The sequence below is a fragment of the Labeo rohita genome, chromosome 8 (genome assembly GCF_022985175.1).
Source record: "Labeo rohita strain BAU-BD-2019 chromosome 8, IGBB_LRoh.1.0, whole genome shotgun sequence".
Lineage (NCBI taxonomy): Eukaryota > Metazoa > Chordata > Actinopteri > Cypriniformes > Cyprinidae > Labeo > Labeo rohita.
In genome coordinates this window covers 27,692,741-27,711,725 of record NC_066876.1, presented here as the reverse complement: position 1 = coordinate 27,711,725, position 18,985 = coordinate 27,692,741, and the positions used below count along the sequence as shown (strand labels likewise).

Below are 18,985 nucleotides of genomic sequence, written 5' to 3'. Positions count from 1 at the left end.
TTAACCTCTATTTTTTTCAGTTCTGTGTTAATAAAATAAACCCTTTACACTGTAAATATCTTATTTATTCTTTCAGAACCGGATTTAAAACTTAAAATACAAAACTTTATTGAAAATAGAAAGGACAACAAATATGTACAGATGAAACAAATGCTATTATGCATGTGAGAAACAAAAAGCATTATCTCATTTACAGCCAAAATGAACTCTTTCACTTTTAAATGTTTTCGTACAAAATGTTTTACATGAGTAAAAAAACTGAACAAAACTTGTTGTCCATAACAACATTATAAAATGAACAGAACTTTAACATTTAATCTTGCATAGATTTTTGATTAGTTACAGATGAAAACATCTATTATTTTTTAAATTATTTTAAATAGTTTGAAGATCACAATATTTCAAAATGAATCAGATGCAATGAGATATAAACATCTAGAACTAAATAAACAGAATCTTTGCATATTTGCATAAATAGTGCCCCATTGGCACCTTACAAATTTAATTTTAAAATCACAACTTAATATGAATTTACAGTTTCTCTTTGTGATTTAAAATTTTAATTTCTTCTGTCACTGAGGCAGTCAGTTGTTAAAAAAGAAAATATTCTGTAATGGTGTGCAAGTTTAAAAACCTCAGTTGTTTCTATGAACTATTCTGACACACCTCGAAATGAAAACTTTCATGTTTTCTGACTTGAAAACAAGCAGTGCCCCACGGTTACACCTTTGCAGACAGACAATAAAAAACATGACTTATTTACAGTCATACACAAGGAAACTGACTTCATGGATGTCAAAGCAGGTGCAAATTACTCGGTTGGAGAGGATTGTCCAAAGTACATTTCTTCCAACAAGCACATGCACCGCTGTAATCAGCTGACCTTGAAGTTAGCACTTACAACCACACCCTATTCACACACAAACAACAGAACAACAATATTTTAATGCTTTATGGCATTTTACAGCCTATATGAAGTCACTCACTCTAAAAAAAAGCAGATTTTTCCAGTGAAAGAACCAGGTAAGTTCCAGGTAATGGAAAGACTTTGGAAGGACCTGTATAGGAATCTCTGGTTCTCGTTTTCAACCATCTTTATGGCTCAGGTTAATCATAAGCACTGGGTGAAGCCATTGTTACAGCAGTTTAGGATTCGGGCAACTTTGGTCACAGTCATTTTAGGGTTTCGTCATGGCCGCCCATGAAAAGTTAAGAGTTTAACAAGGAGAGCAGGTGTGATGGTTTAACAGAGCTCATTTTTTACTGACGCCGGTCGTAGACCTTAACCATTCGTTTAATATGGAAGAGCTTGTGGCGCAGTTTGCGACATTGGTGCTTCTTGTTTTGATAATCTGGCATCTAAACAGAAAGAAAGCCTCATATTAACAAAAAATCAGAGCATCTATTACTATGAACATGAGTCAGATGTTTAGTCATTCTTTAGTTTTATAATCATGACTCACCCGTTTTACGTCTTTCAGACGATTATATTCCTCTGCTACAGCCTGTAATATGAGATAAAATAAGAAAGTCATATGGATTTGAACAACAGGGAGGTGAAGTATTCATCATGACATGTTTCAGTCGCTCACCTCGTACTTGGACGTGCCCTCTTCAAGTGTGTCTAGCTCCCTGCTGAGCTTGTTTATCTGATCGTTGATGTCATCCATTTCGGCACACAGTTCCTTGTAGGTCCTGAGGTCAGAGTCAAACTCTTTCTTATATTCGTGTCGCTGGGTGTCGGATGTGATCTCTGGATACAGGCTGATTGGGAATAAACACAAGGCAGTTGTTGTGATGCTACTTTCTGCCAACTTGTATTTTCAGCTTTAGGATAAATGAGATCAATAGTCATTTAGGGGTTATTTAGAAAACTTTTGTCCAAAGAAATGGATGAACAGATACACTTTTTAGCAACAATCCATTTGGTGCGACCTAGAGTTAAGCGTCTTCAAGGAAACAATGGTGGTATTTCACAGATTAACTGCTGTGGAGTTTGACCTGACAACCTTTCAGTTGTCACACCACAGAAAAAAACACCTGCCATTAACCTAGTAAAGGTGCACACATTTACCATTACTAGGTGAAAATACACCGGCAAAATACAGTCATTTGAATAGGAATATGCACAATTATTAAGGGCATACAAATTCCCCATGCAGACTTCACATCAGTTCAAGATGGTCACGCTGATTTGCCACGTTGACAAGAGAAAGCTTGCGGTTTGAAATAATGTGAAATAAAACCATTAGATGAAATTTTGCTGATGTGCAACACCATCATTCACAAAAATGTAGCTGATGTGAAATAATACCATTCACCACAAAAAATCACTAAAGTGAAATACTTCCATTTGCCATTTTTTTTTTTTGCTAATACAAAATACCACTATTTGCAGAAACATACCTAATGTAATACACATACCAGTATTTGCTGAAATTTTGCTAATGTGACCATGCCTTAACTCTTGACTAAGGTCAACTTTTTACTAAGTAATCACTTGAACTATCAAACCTGTATTTTTCGTTTGTGTCAAAAAATTAAAAACTGCAAAAAGGTGAGAATATTCTTAGCTGTAATGCAGTAAATACAAGTATTTTAACATTACAAGTATAACTAACATTATCAAAGATTAATGAATGCTATAAAAATGTATAGTCCATTGTTAGTTCATGTTAGTTAATGCAGTCATCTTAACAAATGAGACCTTATTGTTGCGTGACACCTTCAAATCTCATGTTTTCCCTGTAGGTTTACTGCTTGCTAAAAGATTTTCTTCTCATAGTCCAACAATGATTAAAAGCACATCTGTTTTTTAACTCATCACAGCATCCAAACAACACATGTAAACATGCACACATACTGTAGAGCCTATGTAAAGACCTTTGACTGATTACCCTAAATTTAGTTTATTATGTTAGCATATGGACATGCCTGCCAGAGATGATTATCTCCTAAAAACTTCCTTGTTGTGTCCATGGGAATACGCTACTAACCCTGAACTTGAGTCATAAAAAATCCTCACCGTGTCCAAAAATCCTCATCAAAATCATTGGCAGTCTCTCCTCCTGTTGTGTACTCGGTTTCGTACTGGGACTCGTCCAGCTCAGGGTTCCTCCTGCGTCTCTTGCTCCTGGAGGCAGATGGTTTGCGGATGGTGTCTGTCTGGTCAGAGGGGCTGGAGCTCACTTCTCCAGACAGCAATGTGGAGTGAGATGGCCGGCTGAAAGAGCGCTCAGGGTAACTGTGGATGGAAAAACTGTTACTTTTATATGGAAGCTTAATTCCACCACTGAATAAAAATATAAAAAAGTTAATTGCAAGTTTTTATCTCATCATTCAAACTTTTTTCTCACAATTATGGGTTTATATCTAACAACTGTGAGTTCACATCTGGGAATTCTGATGTTTTTCTCAGAATCCCAGTTTACATCTGGGAATTCTGACTTTTTTCTTAGAATTCTGAGTTTACATCTTGGATTTATCACTTTTTTCCTGGAATTCTGAGTTAACATCTCAGAATTCTGAGTTTACATCTTGGAATTTTGTCTTTTTCCCTCAGCATTCTAAAGTTCACATCTCAGAATTCTGACTTTACATTTTGGATTTCTCACTTTTTTCAGAATTCTGAGTTTACATCTGGGAATTCTGACTTTTTTCTCAGAATTTTGAGTTTACATCTTTGAATACTGACTTTTTCCTAAAAATTCTGAGTTTATATCTCGGAAATTCTGACTGTTTTTCTCAGAATTCTGGAGTTTACATCTTGGAATTCTGTTTTTTTTTTCGTCCTTTTTAAAAAATAAATAAGTAAAAAAATCTGAATTGTAAGATATAAACTTAAATATAAATTACTGTACTTTTTTATATTTTTATTCTGTAGTGGAAATAAACTCCATAGGTTCTAGACTGTGCAGTTATTATAGGAAAATTAATGAAGTGAATAAGAAAATGCATATTACAAGTACAATTTGTGAAAGTGCTTCATAGACACAATGCTTTTCTTGTTGACATAATGATATTTAGACTACTAAACTCTATTCTTAAACACAGCATTAACCGAAATATGGTGGCAATATTGCAAGAAAATTTAATTTGCTCAAGCATTTCAGATATTCTCACAAAATAGTGTTAAGCAATAAGTTTTCTTCATTGTACTTCATTGTGATGTTTTTGTGTATTCCAATAAACAGTAGTTACAGTACAGTAGGTCAACAGTTACAGTAGGTCAAATTACAGAAAATACTCTTTTTTATTTCTTAAATGAAAAAAAAAAAACTTTTACACAAAGGGATTGCCTCTTTGTTTACTCTTGAAAAGGGACTAGAAAAATAGGTCATATTTTACAATCAGGTGTCATTTGTTAACATTAGTTAATGTATTAACTAACACGAATAAACAATAACAATACATTTATTACACTATTTATTAAAATAAGTTCTATAAAGTTCACAGTGCATTAACTAATGTTAACAAACACAACTTGTGATTTTAATAATGCATTAGTAAATGCTGAAATTAACATTAACTAAGATTATTAACTATAATAATAATCTTAACCAAATTCATTCTTAGTTTGTGTTAACTAATGAACCTTATTGTAAAGTGTTATCAAAAAATGATATTAAATCAATTTATACTGAATCAATACCATTGAAGCTTGTAGAGCCACATAAAAAACAGAGGCAGACAAGGAGCGACAGACATAATTTTAAAAACAAATTAAAATGAAAGAACATCTGATTAAAAAAATATATTTGGTGTAATCTGACCTGACTTCATAAAACTAATGGCCTAGATCATTAGGCAGATTAATGACCCAGACAACTATTGAAAGCACAATAGCACAGATGATTTAACATCAGCTAACCAAGGTTAAAAAAAGCTAAAAAATGTTTTAGTTCGAACTAGGAGTAACTACACTGCTATTCTTTTAAGGAAATTAACACATTTATTTTTAAAGTGACAATAAAGAACTTTGTTTACTGAGCAGCAAATCAGCATATTAGAAAGATTTCTAAAGGATCAAGTGACACTGAAGACTGGAGTAATGATGATGAAAATTCAGCTTTGCATCACAGGAATAAATTAAATGTTAAAATATATTAAAATAGAAAACAGTAATTTTAAATTGTAATAATATTTCACAACATTACTGTATTTCGATCAAATAAATGCAGTGCTGGTGAGCATAAAAGACTCCTTTTGATCAGTAGTGTATGTAAACCTGGAATGCAATTCCAAATGACTTATTAAGGCCTTAAGCAATAAAGTAAGCTCCAGCATCTCCTTAGCAGGGGTAAACAAGATTGCCTGCTGACATGGAGCTCAGCTTTAAAGTCTCCAGCTACGCCAGGGTCAGATCCCTCACTTACTCACCCGATAACATTGTGGGTCTCAGAGCTTAAGACACTGCCAGTCTTTAGGGGGATGGAGCCAACACTGGGGGCCGAAGCCAGAACAGGAGCCATCTTCTCTGAAAACACCATGGATGCTTCCTGCACGCTCTGTCCATCCTGTACATGGTTGACCTGAAAAAAAAGGGAACAAACTGTTTAGTACAAAGTCTGCAAACTTTGATTCAACACCAGGAAGCAACATATTTTAGATAATGACAGGCGAAATAGCATCACAAACAAAACAAGCGAGAAGAACTAAAATAGATAACATTGTTTTACCATGAATTTGAAATGGTTAAGTCTCTTTTCTTTGATAAAAAAACTAGCATCTTCAAGTAATATTGTGAAATATTATTATAATTTAAAATGTTTTCTGATTTAATAGATTTCAATTGATGGCAAAGCTTCCTATCATTCTAATATGCTGACTTGGTGCTCCAGAAACATCAACGTTGAAAAGAGTTTAAAACTTGTTTGGAAATTGATGAATAATTTTTTTTTCTTAAAAAAATCTGACTCCAAACTTTTGAACAGCAGTGCAATTATGCAAAATAAGATTTACTACATTACTATAATGCACAAAAATAACATTATTAACAACTGCCATCATAAATCTGTCTTGATCGCAAACTTTTGAAAGTGCATTCTGTGCAAAGCATTATACAAAGACAGAAACCATTTTAGAACCATTGTTTAGACGTTATTTTCCTTCTGCTACTATACAGGAAAGACTGTGGGGAATAAGAAGCGAAAACGCTCTTGCTCTTCCTGTTGAAGTCTGATTTCAGAGGATGTTCTCAGCATGTACAGTGAGTGTTTTGTGACAAACACAATGCCAATAGTTCAGATTTCTGGCACTATATACAACTTACAGTACTTTTTCTAAAGAAAAAAGGTGAAAGAAGTGACCGTATATATATAAGAAAAACAATAAGGAAAAACAATACAACGAGCAGTACACTGTTAAAACAATGAAATCAGGTGTGTGTGTCAGCCGGATTGTTTGTTTTGTTCTGGAGGGGTTGTGTGAGAAGGTATGTGTGCATGTATGTGTGTGTGTTTGGAGGAATAACGCAGCAGGAAGGAGGGTGGAGGAGCGTTTCCCTGCAGCTGGGGAGAAGGGGAAAAGCCACTGTGTAGAAGATCCCAAATCATCCAGGAATTCCAACAATGCTTTCCCTGCATGAGCTACTGCCACCGCTGATCCGCGATCACGCTACATAAGCAGGGAAAGAATGCTTGAGAACACAGAAAAGAGGGTCGTTTCATGCCTCTGACCTCCTTTTGCACCAGAAAAAAAGTGGAGAGACTGAAAGCCAAGGAGAGAAAGGTATTCACAGGGAGTGTGTGGAACGCTGTCAGAACTCATAGATCTACTGAAAGCACCAGGGCAGAGAAAGGCAGACCAGTCTCATGATGGTAGTAATTATGTTTCCAATGGACTTAATCCAAAATCAAACCTCACCCCACGGAGCCTTCCCTACCAGCTACAGGTTCATTAATAATCTGTAGACCTGGACAAAAGATTTACTGGAGGTTGCTCTTTTATAGCTCAGGATTCTAAGTTTGAAGCTGAATTATGTATTAACTTTGTCTCAGACATTTCTCCTAAAAATCCAAGAATTAAAAATAGAAACAAGACTATAGTAACACTATGGAGTTATGGATGATTTTGGAAAAATATGTGACCCTGGACCACAAAACCAGTCATAAGGGTCAATCCTGAAAAAATAAGCTTTCCACTGATGTATGGTTTGTTAGGATATGACAATATTTGGCCGAGATACAACTATTTGAAAATCTAAAATCTGAGGGTGCAAAAAAAAATCTAAATATTTTTTAAAGTTGTCCAAATGAAGTTCTTATCAATGCATATTACTAATCTAAAATTAAGTTTGCATATATTTACAGTAGGACATTAACAAAATATCTTCAGGGAACATGATCTTAATATCCTAAAGATTTTTGGCATAAAAGAAAAATCAATAATTTTGACCCATACCACATATTTTTGGCTATTGCTACAAATATACCTGTGCTACTTTTCTCTTGAAGAACAAACATTTACAGATAATGTACTCACCCCCTTGTCATCCAAGATGCTCATGTCTTTCTTCCTTCAGTTGTAAAGAATTTTTTTAGGATTTTTCTCCATGTAATAGACTTCTATTTCTACTCCAACTTCAAAATCGTCCTAAAATGCTGTTTTACCTTTTTTTGTAATGGGTGTTTGATGTTCTTCGCATGTTTACTTTGTAACTTTGGGTTGGTACTTCTGCAGTGATATGGACGATTTTGAAGTTGGAGAAGAAAATGAGATGGGAGTTTTTAGACGTACCCTAACTGTCATGACTGGAAAAAAAGGAGTTCACACAGAGCTAGACAAGACGAGTGTTCGAGGTTTTAAAAGTATATAAATTGTAATAATAATAAAAAAAGGATCATTTATAGCCATTTGAAGCTGCATTTAAACTGCAGTTTGGAAGTTCAAACTCAGGGCACCATAGAAGTCCACTATATGGAGAGAAATCCTGATATGTTTTCCTCAAAAAACATAATCTCTTTATGACTGAAGAAAGAAAGACATGAACATCTTGGATGACAAGGGGGTGAGTACATTATATGTACATTTTTGTTCTGGACTTTAAGACTGGTTTTGTGGTCCAGGGTCACACTTTTGTCAGTAAATCTGAGCAGTGAGGACAGTATGATCTCTTCTGAAATGCTAAAGGTCCCCATTTGCTCTCATTTAATCTCATTTAATCTTAGTATATCTGTCTAGGAAAACAATTTATTATATTAAAAGGGATCTCATCTGCTATTTTTCTTTGATATGAGGAGTCTCACAGCCATCTGACTTGATTTAAATTGATGATAATTAAATTAAAGTTGTTTTGGTCTTTTTATTGCAAAATGCTTGTTTCTTGAATAACCTTTATTGCCTTCTCTTTTTCAAATAAGAAAGAATCACAATGAGTAATGGAATGTTATCAAGTCATGCACACACACACACAACCTGACTCATGTTCTCTTACACAGCACTAACGTACTGTATCACTGAAACACACTGTTCTGTAACACAAATAAAACCATATATGCAATATGAACAGACAGTGATGCTAGATTGATAAATTATTATTATTATCAGTACTAGATTGTAACAATGCCCACATGGCTGATAAACAGATTAGTTAGTTCCAGAATGTAAATTCAGATGTTAAAAAAAACTATATACATATATATAATTTTTTTTCAGATATATTTTTTCAAAATATCTGAAAATATTGCCAAAATAGACAAATTACAGAAATACATAAATATATTTTTGATAAAATTTCGTTACCTACTTACTTATGTCTTCTCTTTACTATTTTCAACCATTTTGACACATATTTTCATGTGTTTTCTAATTTTCCTACCTAAATATATTCGTAATGTGCAAACAATATATTAAAAACAAAACATTTTGCATGTACCCAAAAGTACATTTTGTAATATATTTAAAGATTTAATAATATAGTTAAATATTAATATATTTGGCATTTAAGGGTTTAAACTAATTATATTTTCAGTATGAGAAATATATTTCCTAAGATGAACTTTCTGTACCATGAATTTAGCATATATATATATATATACAGTACAGACCAAAAGTTTGGACACACCTTCTCACACTTTCAAAGTTTTCCCAATTTTTCGGACTGACTGACCTTCATTTCTTAAAGTAATGATGGCCACTCGTTTTTCTTTACTTAGCTGCTTTTTTCTTGCCATAATACAAATTCTAACAGTCTATTCAGTAGGACTATCAGCTGTGTATCCACCTGACTTCTGCACAACACAACTGATGGTCCCAACCCCATTTATAAGGCAAGAAATCCCACTTATTAAACCTGACAGGGCACACCTGTGAAGTGAAAACCATTTCAGGTGACTACGTCTTGAAGCTCATCAAGAGAATGCCAAGAGTGTGCAAAGCAGTAATCAAAGCAAAAGGTGGCTACTTTGAAGAACCTAGAATATGCCATATTTTCAGTAGTTTCACACTTTTTTGTTATGTATATAATTCCATCATAGTTTTGATGCCTTCAGTGTGAATCTACAATTTTCATAGTCATGAAAATAAAGAAAACTCTGAATGAGAAGGTGTGTCCAAACTTTTGGTCTGTATTGTATATATATATATATATATATATATAATTATATTATATAATAATATATAATTTATATAGAATTGTAGTTTCAGTATTATTTTGCTATATATTTTCAGTCTAATTATATTCACATTCATATTGTAAAAACAATACATTTAGAAAAAAAACTTGTCAATATTTTGGCATTTACCCAAAGCATATTTTAAGTGTGTAAATGTATTTTCCTGTCGTTTTAAGTGAACTATTGTAATAAATTACTCATACAATAATATTTAATCAGTAATATACCAAGCAATATTAGAAATTATTATATATTATATAGTTATACATCATTATATAAAACTTTATAGTAATAATTATTCCTAAACACTTCATATATTCTTTAAACTGTAAAAAATGCTAACTCAAGTATGCTTGGTATTACAAAAGTCTAGCTGTTCATAGTCATCCACCCAAGGAGTTAAAATCCACTTGACTTTCTCAGTTTGGTTAATGATCAATCACAGCGAAACTAGGCTGGCTGTTAACAAACAGACCGTATCAGCAACACATTCAACCTTGTGACTGAATTATCACCAGGGTCGCACAGGCCACTGAAACTATTAAAGAATACATGACTTCAAAACACACCTTCAAACCGCTCCCAGTCTACCAAAACAAAACTTCTAGATTGACTATCACAAACTGTTTAGCAGAATGAAACTGCTTGTCCCATCTACGGCTGCCTGTACTTGGTCAATTAAATATATGGGCATTTCCTCTGCAGAGTACTTGGATGGTGTTTGCTTCAGAGACTAACATTAAGCCTGACACTGGCCTTTCATTTTCATTCCCTTAGGCAAGACACTTCATGCCATTTTGATCTGGGTGTGCCACTTAATTAGTGACCATGTGTTTCTTCCTCCATGCAGCATGTCTCAACGTAGGTGACTTAAGTGGCAAAAGTAAAGTAACTCACCCACTCCTCCACATCTCTGCCCTCAGGTCCTGCCATTAGTGGTCGATCCCAGTAGATGTTTGGTTTCCCATACTGCCAGATTCTACTTCTAGTCTTATAGGAGAAGAAAGCTGCCACAGCCAGTGCCGCCACAACCAAGAACCCACAAACCATTGCAACTGCCTGGGAAAAACAAAATTGTAGTGTTAAGTCCAATGCATATATAAATTATTTATCATACTAAACTAAACTGATTTAATATACTACAATTATTATCTTATCTTACTTATTGTTCCAAAGACCTTCGTACATCTTCGCAACACAAATTAAGATATTTTTGATGAAATCCGAGAGCTTTCTGACTCTCCATAGACAGCAATGCAACTACCACGTTTAAGTCCCAGAAGGGTAGTAAGGATATTGTTAAAATAGTATTATTCAACATTCTTTTCCTGTGAGTTACCATCTTCCGCCATCATCGAAAGTACCACTACGTGTGCGCATGCTTTCCTCTGCTCGTAAACTTGCTGTCTATGCAGGGTCAGAAAGCTCTAAGATTTCATCAAAAATTCTGAAGATGAACGAAAGTCTTACATGTTTGAAATGACATGAGGGTGAGTAATTAATGACAGAATTTTCATTTTTGGGTGAACTATGACTTTAATAATGCTCTCACTCTCATGATCAGTTCAATCTTGAAATTAAAGTACTGGAAGATTAATTATTACATAATATGTGGGGATTACTACAGACAATAATTTTGATTCTTCACTGAATTATTTTGTTTCTGAGTTTGCAAAAGGAACAGAAAATGTGTTTACAGTAATCACTCACAATGGAAGACTAATTCATACTTTTTAAGCATTTTGATGAATATTTTAATTAAAAATGTTTTATTTTATATTTTATTTAAGGTTTACCTGTCCTCTATTAAAGATATCTTTAACAGAGGACAGGTAAACCTTAAATAAAATATAAAAACATTTTTATATATACATACATATAAAACGAAAAAAAAAAAAAAAAAAAAAAAAAAAGAATAAATTGTATTATAAAAAATTATTGTATTATTATATATTATATATATATATATATACACACACACACACACACACCATATTTATTAGCTCTATTTATGTGTTGATCAACTGTTCATTGAATAAAGTGATCACATCTCTTCATCAATATATATATATATATATATATATATATGAAAAAAAAAAAATCTATTTTTATAAATAAAGATTAAAAGTTATTATTTTTAAATTAATTAAATGTAATTATTATTTTTAAAAATTCTAAAAATGATAAAAATACACATATAGTGTTTATATGTAACTAAAAGCCAAAATTAACTGTTCATTGAATAAGGTAACCATGTCCTTTTTATCAAAATCAAATTAAATAGATTTATTTTACAACGTTTTTAAAAATCTTTATGAAGTCTTTCTAAATCATCAAAGTTTTGGTTATATAGACTTTTAAGAAATCTCAGATTTCATTAAAAATATCTTCATTTGTGTTTTGAAGATGAACAAAGTCTTGTGGGTTTAAAATGCCATGAGGGTGAGTAAACAATTTTTGAGTTAAATAACTTTTAAAATTACAATTTAAAGGGACAATTTTAATTCTGTCATCATTTACTCACTCTCAACCTGTATGAATTTTTTTCCTCTGCTGAACATAAAAGGATATATATTGAAGAATGTTGATAACCAAATAGTTGCTGGTATCCATTTACTTTCATAGTACTTTTTTCCATATTATGGAAGTCAATGGCTACCAGTAACTGACTTAAGGGTGAGTGAGTGATAAAAGAATTTTAATTTTTGGGTGAACTATCCCTTTAACATAAATAAATCAACCTACTGTAAATACAACAGATTACAGCAAAATAAAATAGAAGGGTTAGGTCAAGCTTTAATAGTAAGTGTAAATGCACTTCCTGTATGAATTTACACACTGGGGGAGTTAAAATTATGGTCTGTGGCAATCCTTTGATTGTAGACTATAAAGAAAACATTACTTAAAAGACATCCTGTAACTTTAAATGGTACCTCTTGAGGGTCCACGTAGCAGTAGTGGTACAAGTACTGGTTATAAAGGGGAAATCCAGCCCCCATTCCTGTCACACTGCTGCCATAGAGGTTCTGACACATCAGAAGCATGGGATTGTAGTATGAGCTGGTGGAGCTTTGGGCCATAGGGTTCACTCCTACAATGTACACAATGTTTATAATGCCCTGAATCACGGCCATTATAGAACAGACAACAAGCACCGCCAGGTAGAACTTCCTGCTGCGGAACGTGTTTGTTTTGGAGAAGGAGGCGGCGAAGAATCCCAAAGCGACGATGAAGTTTATGGCGGCGACGGCGATCATGGTAGTCTTCGCCGAGTAAGGGGTCGGGTAAGAATTGTAGTAGCCTCCGTATCCGTATCCACCTCCGTATCCACTTCCGTATCCATAGCTGTTCCCGTATCCGTATCCACTTCCGTATCCAGGATAGCCGGAAAATCCAGATCCGTAACCATATCCGTACTGCATGTCCCAAACCAGAGTCGAGGCCACACAGGCGAAGATTCCCAGACAGAGGATTATAACGATTCCTATCATAATCTTCACAATTCCAGGAGGGGACAACCATTTGTAGAAATGCTGTGGTACCTCCTCACCCACATAGTAGGATCCTGGAGGTGCAGGGTAAGGATCGAATTCACTCCGTGGGTCTTGGAAGCTCCCCGGCGGTCCAAAGCCATTGGAAGGCGGGGTGTACATGGGGGGGACTATCGTAGGGTTGTTTCTCAAACATCTCTCAAAGATGTCCAATGACCTGCTAAAAGAAGCAAATGAATGTATAAACATGAACAGCATCACTCAGGTGTTACAGGCAGATAGAAAATGCGACAGGTCCTTCATTTTTTGTTTAAGACGAGATAAATTTGTTAAATAGTTGTTTAAGAAGACAAAAAAAAGCAAAAAACACCATAAATGCAGCCCAATTAAACCAATGCACTATAAGGCATACAACAGCTTTGTGTAAGAAACAGATCTTAATTTAAGAAATTATTAATTAAAATAAATAAATAAATAAATAAAAACCAAAATAATAATGTACTCATTCAAGAAAAAAAATAAAAATGTAATAATTTATTTTAAAAAAAGTTACTAAGTAAAACATTTGTGGTAACACTTTACAATAGGGTTCATTAGTTAACATTAGTTAACTACATTACTTAACATGAACTAATAATGAACAATACTACAGCATTTATTAATGTTAGTTCATTTTAATTTCAGCATTTACTAATGCAGTATTAAAATCACAAGTTGTGTTTGTTAACATTAGTTAATGCATTATCATTAGTTAACATTAGTTAACTACATTAGTTAACACGAACAATACTACAGCATTTATTAATCTTAGTTAATGTTAATTTTAGCATTTACTAATGCATTTTTAAAATCACAAGTTGTGTTTGTTAACATTAGTTACTGCACTTTGAACTAACACGAACAATGAACGACTGTATTTTTATTAACTAACATTAACAAAGATTAATAAATAGTGTAATAAATGTATTGTTCATTGTTTGTTCACGTTAGTTAATGCATTAACTAATGTTAACAAATGACACAAAGTGTAATGTTAACAAATGACACAAAGTGTTAACATTTATTAACTGAAATCGGTAACTCGGCACAATAAGGTTCATTAGTTAACTACATTAGTTAACGTGAACTAAGTATGAGCACGTTTTAATCTTGGTTAAAGTTAATTTTAGCATGTAATGCATTATTAAAATCACAAGTTGTGTTTGCTAACATTAGTTAAAGCACTGCGAACAAACAATGAACCACTGTATTTTTATTAACTAACATTAACAAAGATTAATAAGTAGTGTAATAAATGTATTATTGATTGTTCGTTTATGTAATTAAAGTTAACAAATGACACATTATTGTAAAGTGTTACCCTAAAATCATAATGAATTACATTTTAAAAATGATGTGAATTTTATATAAATCATATGAATTTAAACATACACTATGCAAATGTTTGGGGACAGTACATTTTTTATGTTTTTTTAAATAAATCTATACTGTCACTTTTGATGCATTTAATGTGTCTTTACTGAACAAAAGTAATATTTTTTTCAAAAATAAAAATCATACTGACCCCAAACTTTTGAACAGTAACGTACTTAAAGGAGCTGCAATGGAATATTATATCTAAATAATTATAAACAGAAATAAACAGTAAATAGATATATAGTATATATAGTAATACAGTAAATAGACTATCCCTTTAAATGTCCTAGGTCAGCACATCAGCAGTGACATCAATTAATGCACAGGCCAAAATGACGTTACCCGAAACCATAAGCCATGTAACCACCGTACTGAAACAACCGTGCTGTTTATCAGTGTGAAGTAAGAACAGAGAGTAGAGTGGAGACATCGGCACCAGGGATCAGAGTCTGTCCACACAAAGCCACTGTTTATAGGCCCGAACGTGGGAGTTAAACTCAATCTCAACCATTGTCCAGCACTGACTTTGAAATGCATAGATTTCAATTCTGGCCAAATATGCCGTTTGTTTAACTTCAGATCATATGCTCTAGGGGTCAGGGCACAAACAGGGCAATTTTTATTATTTGTAGATATAAAAAAGTCCTTGTATTGTGTTTTAAACTGTAAAATTTAAACTGTTGATTTTGAAGTTTACCGTCTTCAATACAATATAATATTTAAAAATAATTATAATATAATATGAAAATATGTAAAATATTCTAAATCATTCTAAATACATGTCTTTATGCGTAAAACTGTAATGCCACGATTTTACTGTTTTCAATCAAATCTACTAATTAATTAAAATAATTTAAAAAATCATATAAAATATTTTTTACATTTTTAAAAAAGATTCAAAATTATATATTTTTAAAAACATGATTATAATTATTCATTTTAAATACTAAAAACTGAAAAAAGGAATGCATTGTTTACTCTTTCATTTAAATAAACAAATCTCAATATCTACTGTAGCGTGCAACACCACAACAACAGAAGAATGCATACTACAATTTCAGTCCCTGGCCAAGGCCTAGATAAAGCCATTTGTCTGGTTACTATGTGTTCACCTACTGCCCGGCCTCCCCCAACTTCTCTCCTTTGTTATAGCAAAAAGTCAAGGCTGCACTCTGTCTGCGCATGGTCACCATGGTAATAAAAGCCTGAGGTAAAAAAAAAAAAAAAAAAAAAGAGGTTTGGATAGAAAAACACAAGAGCTTCACTGTCTGGGCCGCTCTGGAGTGGGGGTGTCTACGTAGGCAGATACAGCTGAAGTGATCAGGTGTCCTCAAGAGAACCCTTTCTTATTTACCAACACAGCACAGTTTTGATTTCAGTTATGATTAATGAATGAATCTTTTGAATGACCAACAACAGGTGAGAGGTTAAGAAAAACACATTATATACAGGAGATTCACTCAGTTTGCAGGCTAACAAATCATGCCATCACATTATAAAACAATGGTACTTTATGTATATATATGTGACCCTGGACCACAAAACCAGTCATAAGTAGCACAGGTATATTTGTAGCAACAGCCAAAAATACATTGTATGGGTCAAAACTATCGATTTTTCTTTATGCTAAAAATTATTAGGATATTAAGTAAAGATCATGTTCCATGAAGATATTTTTTTCATTTCCTACCATAAATATATCAAAACTTAATTTTTGATTAGTAATATGCATTGCTAAGAACTTCATTTGGACAACTTTAAAGGCGATTTTCTCAATATTTTGATTTTTTTCACCCTCACATTCCAGATTTTCAAATAGTTGTATCTCGGTCAAATATCGTCCTATCCTATTTATTCAGCTTCTCAAAAACTGACCCTTGTGACTGGTTTTGTGGTCCAGGGTCACATATGTATACGTATGGTATGTGCATAGTAGTACAAGGTATTTCTAAGCACACTACCATAGTACAAGACCAAAAACATTTGGCATGATACCTTGGTATAAGTTTAAAAAAAAATGACTATGGTAAGTAACATAGTATTTGTCTAAAAAAAGCATGGTATTGTCATAATACTATGTCCAAAAGTAAAAGCACCATGGTATTTTTTAAAGCAGATAATGATGTATGAAATCTAGTCAAATCAGAAGTAACAAAAATTACAACGCTATAACATATATACTTTGCATGTTTGCTGCATGAGTCTATAAAACAATAAAATTAGTTTTAATCGCTCATTTGTATTTTTGAGACAACAATTAATTTTATAATAAAACACCTAAAAGTATGTGTCTACAAAACACTGATATAAATGCTAAATATTTATGAATGATTATGTATCTAAATACATACTAATCTAAAATAAACACACAAAAACATGATTTACCGTTTTGAATCTGTCTTCACCTGAAGAAATGAAGATTTGTTTCAGTATTAATATTTTCCAGATTCTTCTATTTCGTCAGTTCCAATGAAAAAAAAAAAGTAAAAAAATAAAGCAGGTGAATGTATAAATGCTGCTGGTTGAGACAGCTCCAGATTCCGTCTCTCTCTCTGTTTCTCTAAAGCTCTCTGATCCACCTGCGCCTGCATGCAGTGAAAAACATCTGCATGAGTCTCTCTGTGTCAGACGTCTGACTGTTTGGACTCACCAGTGCTGCAGATCCCCCTCGAAAAGTGAAAAAAAAAAAGTGGGTGGAAATGCGTGAACGGCTGTGAAAATAAACTTCCTTGAGAACAAGTAGTTTACTCGATCTAATCTACGGACGTCACTCGACTGCGTTAGTCAAACCAGGTTTAATCCTATTGGACAAAAGCCGCAGAAGGCGGGTCATTCCTGTCATTAAATATTTTTAGCGTGTCACAATATTATTATCGTGGATAAAATATTACATTCACGACTTTTATATTTTATATAAATTATACTAGTTAGTTTTATGTTATCACAATATCACAATTAAGTGAACAAAGGATGGATTTTAGATTATTGCCTTACTTTAGTTCGAGCAGGTGCTGTCATTTTTTTTTTTATATCACATAGCCTATATTAAAACGGTCATTTGAAAAAGACAACAACAACAGTAATTTAATATACTAAGAATTTTCCAGGTGTTCATTTATTTCAATAGCTATTAGTTGTTTTTGGTTACTTTATGACATCACCCTCCAAGACGTGACATCATCTGTGGTGGGAAAACAAATGCAAAAACATCACTGGGATTATTTCTTTAGTTATTTGTCTTTGTTTTTGTATTTAGTTTTGTTTGTGAAGCTTTAGAAGGTGTAATGTTTGATTTTTTTCTTTGTTTTTTTTCTTGTAGAGGTTCTTTCTTTTCTGTCTTTTATGTATTTGTTTATTGTCTGATGCATAATAATAAAAATATTAAAAAAATAAATAAAAAAAAATCACACAATCTCTCACTCAGCATTGACTAACTGTAGCTCTTTATTTCCACACTGTTTGACGTCATTTGCTAATTTAATTGTCACTGTGTAAATAACCAGGTTATAACTAAAATGTTCTTGGTGTTTGACTTTGGTTTTAATGGTGTTAAGAAATAAGCAGATTGTCAAATGCTGACTAGCCGTTTAGTTATTTGCCTAGCGCTGTTAAATAGCGCCATCTTGCGTAGAATCAAAGAATGACATGGGAATAAAACGAATAAAAAATAAATACATTTATATATATATATATATATATATATATATATATATATACACACACACACACACACACAAAAGTATAATAAAAAAATAAATAAAATAACAACTGCAAACAATGTCTTTTACAAAGTGTTTAAGTTAATTAACCTACATTTGCCACAAGACAAAAACAATGGTTGGCCTATATTTGATAAAATGACAACACAAGGCCAGACTTGTGATAAGTTTAACTAAATAGATAGCATTGTGTTGCGTAAAAATATTCATGATGCTAACTGTGACTTTCTTGCTTTAAGGCCTTATTTTTCATAGTTTAGTTGAATGTCAGAGTGACATCAGTTGCATAAACATAGCCACTATGTTAAGACTGTTAAGAACTAGTTTGAGCAGCAGTTAGTCTTAGTTTCTGGATTTAAATTAAACCAATCTAGCGTTTTTGTAACTGACTTATAATCAGTTTTGAAGAAAAAAATAGATTACTCATTTTTTAAGACAAGTCTAAGCAGCAACCGGCCACAGTTCTAACTGCACTAACTTTCACTTGTGTAAAAGAATAAAAAATTAGAAATAAGAATAGAAATAAGAATAAGAATTCTTCCTTCTTTGGTTTCTATCTTTTTTTTAATGAAATGGGGATCCTGAAAATCCTGTCTTTTTAAATGTTGTGACTCTTTGAGTGAGTAGAATGAATGTGACAGCAAACATGACCAAGTTTTGTTTGTTTTATCCTTTATGGGTAAAAAGCACACAACCACTCAGTTTTTTAAAGTAATAAATTATTGATTAGTCCATTCATTCACAT

At 32.8% G+C, this 18,985-nt stretch overlaps 1 protein-coding gene across 1 annotated transcript; it reads right to left on the bottom strand.

Moving 5' to 3' along the window:
• Positions 1-83: 83 nt before the first annotated feature.
• Positions 84-13,320, bottom strand: si:ch73-61d6.3 (occludin). Its single transcript, XM_051117491.1, is given in 8 exon segments — positions 84-1,359; positions 1,464-1,505; positions 1,593-1,764; positions 3,026-3,244; positions 5,380-5,531; positions 10,512-10,673; positions 12,548-13,273; positions 13,275-13,320. Coding segments are annotated over 8 exon segments (1,599 nt in total). The 5' UTR covers positions 13,302-13,320; the 3' UTR covers positions 84-1,260.
• Positions 13,321-18,985: the final 5,665 nt, after the last annotated feature.